Source organism: Fundulus heteroclitus, unplaced genomic scaffold (assembly GCF_011125445.2).
Source record: "Fundulus heteroclitus isolate FHET01 unplaced genomic scaffold, MU-UCD_Fhet_4.1 scaffold_66, whole genome shotgun sequence".
Taxonomy (NCBI): Eukaryota; Metazoa; Chordata; class Actinopteri; order Cyprinodontiformes; family Fundulidae; genus Fundulus; species Fundulus heteroclitus.
Genome location: NW_023397099.1, coordinates 1,744,904 through 1,757,697, shown reverse-complemented (window position 1 = coordinate 1,757,697; position 12,794 = coordinate 1,744,904). Strand labels below are relative to the sequence as shown.

The following is a 12,794-nucleotide window of genomic DNA, read 5'->3' as shown; positions in this document are numbered from 1 at the left end:
CAGTTAAGCTCCATCATACATGAAACATCTGATTGTTTCATATGTTCCTAACAGAACGCTTCACTCTCAGACTGCAGGCCTACTGGTGGTTCCTAGAGTTTCTAAAAGAATAATGGGAGCCAGATCTTTTAGTTATCAGGCTCCTTTCTGTTAGGCAGGTGTCCTGTCTACGTTTAAGACCAGGGTTAAAGCTTTCCTTTTTCACAAAGCTTATAATTAGAGTGGCTTAGGCTATCCTGAGCTGTCCCTGTAGTTATCCTATATGCTTAGGCTGCTAGAGGACATCATTACTGCATCCACTCACTGTGCTACATTCACCTACTACTCTCCAATTTAACAACATTTGCTGTTATTTCAACTTAACTTTATTCATTTTCACTGGTGTTCTGTTGATCTGTGACACTGTCCTAGATGAAGGGCATCCGCTGAGTTTCTCCTGCAAGCTACTCCTATAGATAATACAATTGACACTGTCTATCAGTGTTTAACTCTTTCTCCTCCTAGACATAGCAATTAGCTTTAACCCTCTTTTATCCTATGAACTTGAAAACTGGTTCAGAGCTTATCCGGCTAGCTGTGTTTCTCTTGATGAAAGCCACTAAAGGAGCAGCCACTGGCCATTACCTTTTTACTTTTCTTTAAAATAGAAGTTACTCCTAGATCAGTGCTTCTGTGATTTTTACTTGTGTGTAGGGCAGGTCAGATTGAGCTTGGTTCTGCTGGAGGTTTCTTCCTGTTATAGGGGAGTTTTCCTCTCCACTGTTGCTACATGCATGCTCAGGATGAATCAAAGCTTTGTCCCAAATTTCTCACAGGCACATTTTTTTCAAACAGCTGTAGATAAACACGAGAAACAGCTGAAACATAACCTATTGGAACACATAAACGTATAATTATAACACAACATAGACCATCTCAATATAAACAGTATGGTCTCATCTTTTGTCGATTTTTAAAAAATCTCAACATTTAAAAAATCTCAATATTTTCCCCAGGCTAGCTACACACTCTTTCATGAGGAGTGAATGCTGTAAGTCAATGACTTCATGCAGTCAGCTGGGTTTTCTTAGACAACCTTTTAACCAATTTAAATAATAGGTGGAACTTGACTGTGTTGTTTGACAACTATGATCAATTGACATTTATTTACTTGACTCGGAATTTGTCAGTAAAATTTGACTGAATTGACTGTAAAGTGCCTTGAGACGACATGTGTTGTGAATCGGTGAAATGAATAAACTTAATTGAAGATCTCAATACTCATTAAAATGCTCTTTTTGTATAAAGGTCAAAGAGCCCTTTGCTCCCAAAAATTCACAGATTATCAGCTTAGTTATTGGCAGACAGACATGATTGTTCTCATGACCTTTGCTTTGACCGACAGAACTAATAGTCCAAGGAGACAAGGGAAGCATAGAGCACATGAGGAAATGAAGTAGAGTGCTGCACAAAATCCATCTATTCCACATTATTCAACATGGAGACCCAGTGCATTGTTTATGAAACAACCTAAGGACACACCGCTGACGAGGTGCTTCTGTAAATCCGCTAAACTGCCATTGTGTGTGTGAAAACCATTTCCACCTGTTGTGAGCGAGATGAGCTGTGGCTGGCAGTGCAAGGCAGCTGTGCCCCTAATAACCTCTGACATTGACCCCTGCTTTACCACCCTTTTTACCAATCCAAACAGGGCAAAGATCATCTTGCTGACCAGCCTCTCCTCGAATGCTGAGACTAACTGATCATCTGGCATGGCTTTTACACACAGAGGGAGAGCGCAGTCAGCCAGAGGAACATGATCTGGTCAGGGAGAACGCTGCTTATGTTTGGCATGTCAGGCCTTCCTTTAGATGCCCCTCTAAGCCTCGCTCTGTCTATTTACATCACACAGGGCCAGAACCTCTTTCCTTTTACTGCCTCTGTGCTGCTGAGCCGACTCTCTGCCAAAAGCTCTACTGAACGCATAAAATAACAGCTGAAGGGAATTCTGGTTCCCACTATCACCGGCTGGAGCCCCTAATATTGTCGGTAGACCTGCGGTGGTTGTTGATATTATTTGACTGGCAACAATGTGGCATTCTCCTACAAACCCCAGAGATCATTAGTGCGGCTTAATAAGGGAGCCAATGTGTTGCAGGAAGTGGCGGAAGTCTCTAAAAGTCAGTGAAAACAGTGAGTAGAGCTCAATGGACATTGCTCGGAATAAACTGGGTGGTTGAATCATGACATTTTCAGGCATCTGAGAAGTATAAGTCACAGCGACTCAGTGTTAAAAACCAAGTAGACAAGCATGTCCTTCCAGATCTCTGTGAGGTACACTCATTGTTCTAAATGTATTAACTTGCTTTTTAAACGGTGATTGTAACTGAAGTCATGGTCTCATTGTAAGTAAGCAAATGTTTATAAAATGTCTCAATTCCTGTCATCCAAGTCTGTTGGAAAAGCCCTATTTCGTTGCTCTCATCGTGCAATTTCATTTGGTGAAGTAGGTCTAAAGCAGGGACCTTCAATTCGTCAAGGCCCGGCGTCCTGCACCTTTTTATGTGCCTCTGCTCCAACACAAGTGAGTCAAATAATCAGGTCATCAGAAGGAATCTGGTCAACTTGACTGTGTGCTGAGGAGATAATTTGGCCATTTGATTAAGGTGTGTTGGACCAGGGACACATCTAAAAGTTCCAGGACACCAGACCTCCAGGACTATAATTGAAAATCCCTGGTATAAAGCGTTGTGAGTACGATAGTAACACTCTGCATTGATGTTTGAAGACTCTTATTTTGAATTTGGAGATGAAGTTGGCATGTTGTGCTGACAGAGGCAACAAATCAAAGATTCTTGTCTGTCTGGCGAACAACATAGCCAAGAAGCACATTGATTAGATTACCACAACAGTTTAGCCGTTATCTACTAATATTGCTAAAGTTAGCTTCACCTTCAGAGCTTCCCTAACTAAAGGGCAATAATCGCAGAGCTTTTTATCGGATGGAATGCGTTTGAGCATTTCTGGTTCAAAATCTGAAATACTGTACCTCTACATGGAATGAGAATTCTTTAAAACAGAGTTTGAGTTTTATGAAACTTATCTTGTGTTTCAGAAAACACAAAAAGTGTATTTTAATTTTTTTTGGCATTAATAAAATAGGACTAGCCAAAACTGAGCTGGGTTATCCTACAGTAAATACACATTATTTCAAACACTATTATTTGTGAAACCTTTAGTCTGTGTGTGAAACAAACATGCAGAATTGTACGTATTTGTTTTAGTTAACTTAGTCTGAGTTTTTTTTTTTTTTTATAAAATATTGACAAAATCTCATCTTGTTTTTATAGCTCCATGATTGTATTTCATCTCACCTTGTAAGCTGGATGCACTGTTACACGGCTGTGTTTGTTGGTAACAGGTTGCATGAAAGCTCTTATTCAATCTCATCAAAACTAAATGGTGACTTTTCTCTATTGTTACGCCTATACTGGAAGTCAATGAGCATTTCAGACGCTGACAACCCCGATATCGACACTAAATGGATTAACAGAACCACTTAGAGAATGAACGGCAGAAAAACCAACCTGGACTGCATCTCTTGTGTTTTGAGGCTGCAGGTGGACGGCGCAGTGCTGCTGGTCTGCTGGCTGAGTTCCACCAGGGACTGGTAGTACTGCTGCTGTTGCTGCTGCTGCTGCTTGTAGCGTGAGAGGATGAAGAAGAGGCCCAGGATGCTCTTTAGGTTGCCATTCCTGATCTCTGGAAGAACAAAGTGGGTGGAGGCAGTGACCGGCTGTGACATTTATTCCACAAAACCCTTTGGTTAACGAGTTTGTCTTGGATCCATGTACTGCTGCAGGGCAAAGGGTTTTTTACGGCTGACGACAGCCAAGACACGTTCATTGAATCTGCAAGGGAAAGTGGTGCAGCAGTTTGTTTTTCATTTGTCTATGACTGAAGTGGTGTCCTGTGACACTTAAGATAAATATTTTCCATCCTCTGTATTGTGTCTTTCAAACACCATGAAACAAGCATGTGCTGACTTTTGCAAAAGTCCTCTGGGGATGGAGCTTTAGAGCAGCTGTTGTGCAGCTAATATAGGAATGAACTGTAAAGGAACTATTATCCACGAGCATTATCTGCTGTAGATCTCTGTGAAACGAAGGAAAAATCATGCTCATAATTTGGTTAGTGAGTCTTAATTGGTAAAAAGAATAGATTCTCTTCAACTAGTTCAAATGCTGTGCAAAAGTATGCACACCCCTTGAAGTTTTCCCAAATTTTTTCCATAATTTATTAACCAACTTTAACATATTTTTACAGACGATTTATATGTGACAGACCAGTATTGTGCATTATTGTGACATGGCGGTGAAACAATACATTATTTATAACAATTCTTATATCAATAAAGCTTTGCAAAGCAGGCATGCATTTGTATTCAGTCCCTGTTATCAAATCTAGTGCCTCCAGAGGCCCCCAATAGATGTATGAGACTCTCTGGAGGAGCAGCAGTGATCTGCAGCTATGGTGGAAACATCTGTTACCAGGAAGTCCAATAGCAGCGGACCAGGCTTCACAAATATCGTCATTTTTTTAAAGAGCTTTTTTTTTCACAATGGAAAAAACAAGAATCCCATACCAGATTTGTGGCAAACCATGTAGGGGACACAGCAAATGTAGAAATTTGTAAATTTGTTTTGCTAAAGGCTATGTTCAGCTAAAAACAAACACTGTTAGAGAATGCGAAATGTCTGAGATTGGGGTGGGGGCCCACCTTCCAGCAAGACCGTAATCCTAAACAGAGAGACAATGAAGTGGTTAGGATAAAGCATTTTGTGTGTGAATGCAAAGGCTAAGCTTTAATCCAACGGAGAATCTGTGGCAACACTTGGAAATTGATGTCCACAGATGCTTTTCATTCATGCTGGCAGAGCAATGGGATTTCAATCTATGTGCAAAGTCTCCCTGATGTATTTTGGAAGCTTTCAAGACAGGTGATTATTTAAAGAATAGAGTCAGAGTGCATGTTTTTAATTGAATAAAAAGCAAAAAAGTGAATGATTAATTCTTCAAAAACAACCTTTTTTTTATTATTATTCTTAAAACATTTTTTCACATGTTATCATCATGTTTTAACAAGGTTTTGAACAAATTAACATAAAATTAGTTGAATTTGAATTACCAGCACCATATAAAACAGATCAGATTAGGTGAATATATGACAATTTACTAACTTCCGAGCGCGCAGTGAGACAACACGCGCGCGCTCAAAACCAGTCTCGCGCGCGCTCAGTTCCTTCTCTGCTTGCGCGCTCAACCTGCTCATTCCATGCTCAACACCAGCTGTGCTGTGCGCTCGCTTGGCCGTTTTTCCACGAGCGTCACGCGAGAAGAGTTTTTCAGAGTTGAGCTCGGATTGGTTCCTGCGCATTCAATCAGAAGGCACAAATAACGGTCCATTATATAATCAGGGAAATGTAGGCGGCGGCAAGAGCTGCTATAGATGCCGATTTGTTGACCGGCTACTTTTGACTGCCCTGATACATGTATGTATATATATATATATATATATATATATATATATATATATATATATATATATATATATATATATATATATATATATATATACATACCTTTGACCATACATAGGTAATCTGATTCTGATCGTTCTTTCTGTAATTTGTCTTTCTAAAATGCTTTTACTCCTCTTGAGAATGAAAGAAAAAACATAACTGTGGCCTGAGTACTCATTTTTAAAATGCCCTTCTCAGATATAGACCACAGTGAGAGATGGCACACTCAGGTAGGACGAAAATGGCAATGACTGACGCAGGAGCCTTTGTTCTCTTGTTTAATCGGCTGAGGCACACATACTTCTTAGCCATGTATGGCGTGGACTGTTGAGACTGTGAAAGTTAGAGAAGATTAATCTCTCGGGATTGTTTTCCATTTTATAACAGCCAGAGGCCATAATTCATGCTGGGGCTTTGAGAGAATCTCAACAGAGGTTTTCTATTTGGAGTGTTAGAGAAAGACAGTGTTAGAGATTTGAGCTGCTGGTGATAGAAACTTTTGGAAACTGATAAATAACTCTCTTTGATAAATGTTAAGAAAAAAAAATCCAAGCTGAGAGAAGCTGCTCATGTGCTCAATAGTTATACTCACTGGAAGTTTCAAGAGGGGGTTTCTCAATTTTACCAAACTGCAGCATCAGCCCTGATGTGTAACACCCTTTGGTTGAAATAAGGCTTTATTATAGTATTTTGAAAATATTCTTCCCTTTATTCCTAATATGTCTACTTTAACATAACTTATGAATAAGAGCAAATACTGTTATAACACAGCCCTAGTTTTGAACAACTTTTCTTCTTTATACCTTTTTTAACGAATTCAGAATAAAAAAGTTGATCGCATGGGATAGCTGTATCGGTGGGTAAAATAGAAACAGCTATTTCAACGGTCAGGTATGTTTGTTTTTTAGAGAAGCTTTTTTACAGGGTGTTTGAGTGATTGATGTATATTTCTTTCTTATTGCATTTTATAATTTTTTCTACAAGTACAAAATGATTGCGGAGATGGTAAAACATCTACTAAGCAAGACAAGGTTAAAGCACTGAAGGATAACTAAGATCTGATCGATATTACCATAAATTTAAAAGTTGAGGTGTTTGGATCCACATGGATGCTATATACTTTCTCTTCCCTTGTTCCTTTTTTTAGATAGTCGTCACTTTTTGTGGTTTTAGTGTTGTTACATGCAATACCATTTTCTTCCTCTAGAGGGGGATCAATGTGTCACCACGAGACCAAGAGTCTATCTGAATGCTTAAAAGGGTTGTCATTTCTTTTTCTTTGTTTTTTTAGACACCTGTTGCAAAGCTAGAGAACAAAAATAATAATATTGGTAGTTTACTCCAATTCATTCATACAATGTGGTATGCAATTGTAGATTTATTGGTGTTTTATAAACTCTGTTTAACCCTTTTTAATAATTTTTTAACTAAAGATGATTTATTTGCAGTGGTTTTGTAACAAAGCCGGGGAGTGACAAAGGTTCAATGTGACAAAGTGTATACTGTACTTCAATGGCCTATACAATTAATCAAATTAAGGGCCTTTGGGAGCAGGTAAATAAGAGATTGTCCTTTTGAATTTCCTTTTTTGTATTTTTTGGTATTCTTTCTGATCCATTGTATATATGAAGATTCACTGTATATAATTGAATGCACCTTCCCTACTCTGCACCTTCTTGTATGAGCCGATGTGACGAGTGAATTTCTCCATTGTGAGATCAATAAAGACTATCTTATCTTATCTTATCTTGAATGCGCATCCAGCAAAGCTGCAGCAACTGCTTATATGTAAGATTCTATCATGTCAATGTGAAGCTAACCCTTTAAAGGGTGTTTCTGACACCTTGGTGAATTTTTGTAGGAAGTATGTTGGTTCTGGGGGCAAAAGGGTGTCCAACCCTGTACCAGCAAGGTCTACCTAATAAGGTGTTTGGCAAGTTCAAGCTGACCTCTACATTACCCCCCTTATCTTAACGTCTTTGTAACTCGATGAGCCTACACAGGCGAGTGTTTAAGGTCGCAGATGAAATTCGACACACCCACTGAGATCAAGCGGGAGAGATTTTACAGTGGCGAGCAGGTCACGTTATAGGTTGTCCACAAGTTAACAAACTATTAAGACCCCGTTGTGCTCAGATCATAGCCCCCGAAAGCAGACACTTAAAAAGATTTACGATCTACAGTTAAGATCCTTGAATTTCCTCATTATGAACTGCAAGAACTGGGGGGTCACACCTGTGTTTAAGGCTAGAAGTGGATGACTAAACTTCCTGCACATAATTATCACATTCAGGCAGTAAAACATTTTATTAGCTCACTTTGATTTTGTGTGTGTCTGTGTGTATGTGTGTGTGCAAAGTATCAGAGTGAGTTTAAATGTTAATAGTTTTTTCTTTGTAGAGCGACAATAAACATAGAAAATTTCATGCTTAATCATCCGTTATATGATGAAAGTGCAGAATAATAAAAGGACAAATAAAAAACATGATCAAAATGTCTAAGGTATTCATGTCACCTAAAGCTACGCATATATAATTTTAGGCATTTTTATAATAGCCCAGAATGGACTACGACGTGTTGTCCTCTTTAGTAAAAAGCTCAGTAAACCAAATGACGAAGCATCTTAGACTCCTCATTGCTTTTGCATGAAAAAAGGCTTTTATTTGATTTTTATTATGACCCATAACCTCCCTCAGTGGAAACGTCGGTCAGGAAACCGTAACGCGCTTCAGCGAGATGACTTTTTTGCTGGAACTTTGGTTTACAGTCTCCCACGAGAGAAACGCAGGCAGCCTTTCCAAAGAAGTTATTGCCATAAGTAGGCACTGGGTTCCTGTGTGCACATCAAACGCTCGGCTTTATTTAATTCCCTTGCCTTGTAAAAACATAAAGAATGCATATGCCAGGAAAGCCCCAGTAGATTCAATTAGACGTGTGAGTACGGGCAGGGCTGTGCCACAAACAGAGCAGAGCACGCGCAGTAAGAGAGGACGAGACAGTGAAGGCTCTAATGAAATGCATCAGCGACAGCAATGAGCGACGTAACCCAATAGCCCATATATCTAGAGACCCACTTTGAAATTCCAAGCTTAGCGAGTCACTTTGCTGTTTTTAGAGCTGTAGTTTGAGGGGGGTGGGGGGGGGGGGGGGCAGAATTTAGAGCTGCTGGTCAGTGTGTCAGGCTATTTCTGCATTTTGAGGGGTCAAGGCCGTATTCATTTCTTGTTGTAGCTATAAAGGAAAAAGGTACAGTGGAAAAATGAACATGAGTCCTCTATTACAGCCGAAGACATTTCACTCTAATACCTGAACAGTTCTATGATTACGAAAACACACTAACAGTCATTAAGTTTAAATATTGTTTATGTTGACAGACTGGCATTAATACAGAACACATATACGTTATACATTATTTTGAAGAAACTTACTTTTTTACTGCATGCCTGGTTACCATAGTGGCAATATTGCAACAACTATTAGGCATCCAAGTCAGGAGGTGCTAGGTCAGCTTCTGCATAGTTTTAAGTATTTAGATAAAACATCCTGATATCTGTCATGATTTTGTTTAACATCTTATACATAGAAAATAACTATTTGGGTTTCTGCATGCAAGCATATGCTAAACTGGAAAAAAGATTGTCGATTTGGATATAGTGCATTTAAAAGCTATAAAGGTATTTATCAAGTATGCAAACTGGTAAAATTAGGCATAATTGAGCATAACTCTGATCACTAGAGGGCAGCAAAGTGCTCCCGATACAAACCAAGGTATGTCCAGAACATGCATATACAGACTTTAGTGAGGCAGATACCCCACCTTTGCAGTGTTAAGACCAGGGGAGGTCTGAGGGAAACTTCCATAAACAGTTTACAAGGGTTTAAAACAGAAAACCAATGATGTAATGTCACTACAATGCTGCAATATAGGGATGAATCCAAATGTTCTAATACGAGATACAGTGACATGAAAAGGCCAAGCTAAAGGTGCTGCAATAATGCATTGTATTTGCTATCTATCAACATGAGATTTGATGAAATAATTGTGATCTATTAATGAGAGCCCCAAATGTGAAGGTGAAAGCTGTGGTGTTGTAAATATGTCAGGGACTCTTATTTTGAAGGGAGTGGTTCTTTAAGTCCCTCCTGTTTTTAGGCTGGCTTAAAACATTCTGTTACCGAAGTGTGAAAAAAGCCCCCAATACTTTAAAATCATTGATGCAGAAGTCTTTTTGGTACCTTGTATAAAACGTAATGGTGGCTTAGTGACACGATAAGAATAATTGTCCTTAGCAAAACGTAATTTATTCAAGTGTACTACGAGTATACTTATTTCCTACTTAAAATGAGGCAGTGTACTTAAAGTTAACTTTTTATAAACTATATTTTACGTGCTTAACAATAGTATGGTAACGTATATTTGACTGATACATATAAGTGTAAACAAAAGTCTAAGACTAAGAATATTAATATGACTTAAGCTTATATTTATACTTAAGTATACTTAAAGGAGCAATAAGCGACTTTTCACCACTAGGTGAAGCATAAGCACTGTCTGCAAAACAAGATGTGTATCAAGCCAGGCCTCTCTATCTCCACTCCAGCACTTGGGAGCCATTTCCCCTTCTCACCCATTGGCTCATATGAGCCTATTTGCAAAGGATAAAAACACAGCAGAACAACATCACCTTTCAGAGGAACATATCTAGTGAAGAAGCAAGTAACAGAACTTGCTTATTATGTATTATGTATTATATTAAGTATTATGCTGTTAGCAAGCGAAGAGTTTGATTCGACATGAGTGCTCTCCACTATTTTGTGCCTGGTGGTTGCATTTTATGGGCAGGGAGTGGGTAAGCCCTGAGTGGCGGTTGTTCAGATGCGTACGTGCACGGCCGGTCCGGCTATGTAAACAAGAGACTGGAGAACAACACAAAGAGTTTAACCATAGTCCATCTAAAAAGATATCTTTTAGTTCTTCACAAAACATTTTCTTTAGTTCTTTCTATCTAAAATAATGAAATTTTGCTTATTGCTCTTAAAGTATGCGGTAGCTAAATATAAGCTTAAGTCTCAGTATTAATGTTCTTAGTACATGAGACCTGAGTCCCAGACATTAAGTCAGAGTCAAGCCTTGATTCTTTCCAGCACAAGTCTAAGGCATTTGTTTTTCTCAATGAAATGCATTTTTTCCTCTCTGCTTTCCTTACACCATGTTCTAAAAACATGTCGTGATAGCCTTCTTTTTCATTTCAATAACTGTAAATTAATCATTTCAACTGGTGTAACTAGGCAGCATTATTTCAGGAAACGCTGAATGCAGCTGGTCTGTTCGGTGCCCTAAAGACATAATGTACATAAAGCCTGATGGCATTTTATGTACTGTACAAAAAACACAAGATAAAAAAAAAAACAAATGGACTTTCTTTGAAGACAATATGATACAGTCTGAGTCCAACTGCGAGAAAGAAAATCTGATTTAGTTAGATTTTTTTTAAACTTAAGCCTACACTTAACATTTATATTGTGTAATGATCAACACAATTAATGTGGACCACTTTGCTGTACCTTTACACTGCTGTTTGGGTCAGTGTGATATACTATGGAAATGGACTTAAACCAGTTTTCTGCAGAATTAACGTACTTTGAACGCATGTAAAACTAAACACAATGGATTAGGTTGGTGAGGGAAGAGAATTCCCAAGCCAAGTGATATGTCTGACAACACACACTGGTTTCCCGGTTGTATTTAGTTTAAAGATTTAAAAAGGCACAAAATCTTCAATTGTTTCCTCTTACCTTCTGCTGAGAGCCCTTGGACATTCACTCCTCTGGCGTCCAAGAAACTGAGACAGGCGTCCACATTCTCGATCTGGAAAGAAGATGGCAAACAGTCAGCATAAAAGACTAACGCAGAGAGAATGCCATGGCACTTAACATTCATTGAGCCAAAATGTCTTGAGGCACAGGGCTGAGAGGAAGGGGCAGATCAGCAATATTACCCATAAAGAACATCATTGTGTGGTTACTACAGACCCCCGCAAAACCTTGGGACCCGGCTGCATGACATACTGACCGCAGTGTTACCACCTACACAACCACGTGCTGATCATTGATGCACAACATCAGTTAGTAGTAGAAATGTGTACAGATATCTCTACACAGACACCCGGATTGAGTAAACAGAGGAAACAGCCTATGGTCGGTGTCAGACTTTTTACAATATTTTGCAACATTTAGCCAGCTTTCTGTAAACTACAATTGATTCTATATAGCATCCCAGTGGTTACAGATATTGGGTGGAGGTTGCCTTGGGTGACAGCGACTAGCAGGCGGCTTCATCGTCGCTGCGGCCAGCAGCCAGCAACAACCCACAGGAGGTCTTTTATGACGAGGTTGAAGGTCATGCCGCTCTGTTTCAGCACAGCGTGTTAGGGGCACAACAATGACAGGGCTGGACAACTCAGCAAGACATCCAGAAGGCAATGATGATTCATGAGCTTGAACTCTTCCTTCCAACTCTCCCACTCCCTCCCTCTCTGCTTTGTATTGTTTGCTCAGTGAACAGAAACTATTTTCAATAATTAGACTGAGTCCGATTAAAACCTAGATACTGAGTCATAGCTGCATACATAACTTGCTTCTCACTGATTGTCCAACTCTATTTTCTTCTGCTGCCTAATAATATAGCATTTTTGCTCTGGTATATACAGTAAATTTATAAAAGAGTGACAAGTAAGGATGGAGATCTCCTTAAGTTTGATATGCTCATTAACTGTTTAAACAGGGAATAATTCAATATAATAATATGAATAATTTGAAATGAACCTGGTTAGGATAGTTCTACTTACCTTTTTATGTTGCCCTTAAAATGTGATCACTGTGAGCAAAGTGGAGCCAACGTGAAATTTCTTTTAGTTAGGCTATTCAGATCTCTTTTTAACATATAACCAGACTCTATTTATTAACACTAGTTTGAGTACAAATATCATCCAGATAAAATTATATCTTTATGTACACTCCTGTCTTTTGTTAAATGTGTTAAATTAAAAAAGTTACATTTCTTTTTTTTTGGTTTAAGATACATTATACAACATGCACCCAGGTCTACACACCTACACATCCAGAACTATGGATTCTGAATTCAAACAATTCTGCAAGAACAGTAGGTCAACAATCCATCACAGTGATGTAAAAGACTCAGTGGCACTTATTGCAATTGTTTGATTGCACTTG

The 12,794-nt window shown here is 38.8% G+C and overlaps 1 protein-coding gene across 1 annotated transcript in view; it reads right to left on the bottom strand.

Annotated features, from left to right (window-relative positions):
- Positions 1–11,430, bottom strand: part of LOC118561538 (neuron navigator 3-like) — a gene marked incomplete at both ends in the record, with an annotated part of 89,903 nt that extends 78,473 nt beyond the window's left edge. Inside the window, 2 exon segments of the mRNA XM_036133682.1 lie at positions 3,567–3,741; positions 11,358–11,430. Of these exon segments, the coding sequence (XP_035989575.1) occupies positions 3,567–3,741; positions 11,358–11,430 (248 nt within the window).
- Between the last annotated feature and the right edge of the window lie 1,364 nt (positions 11,431–12,794).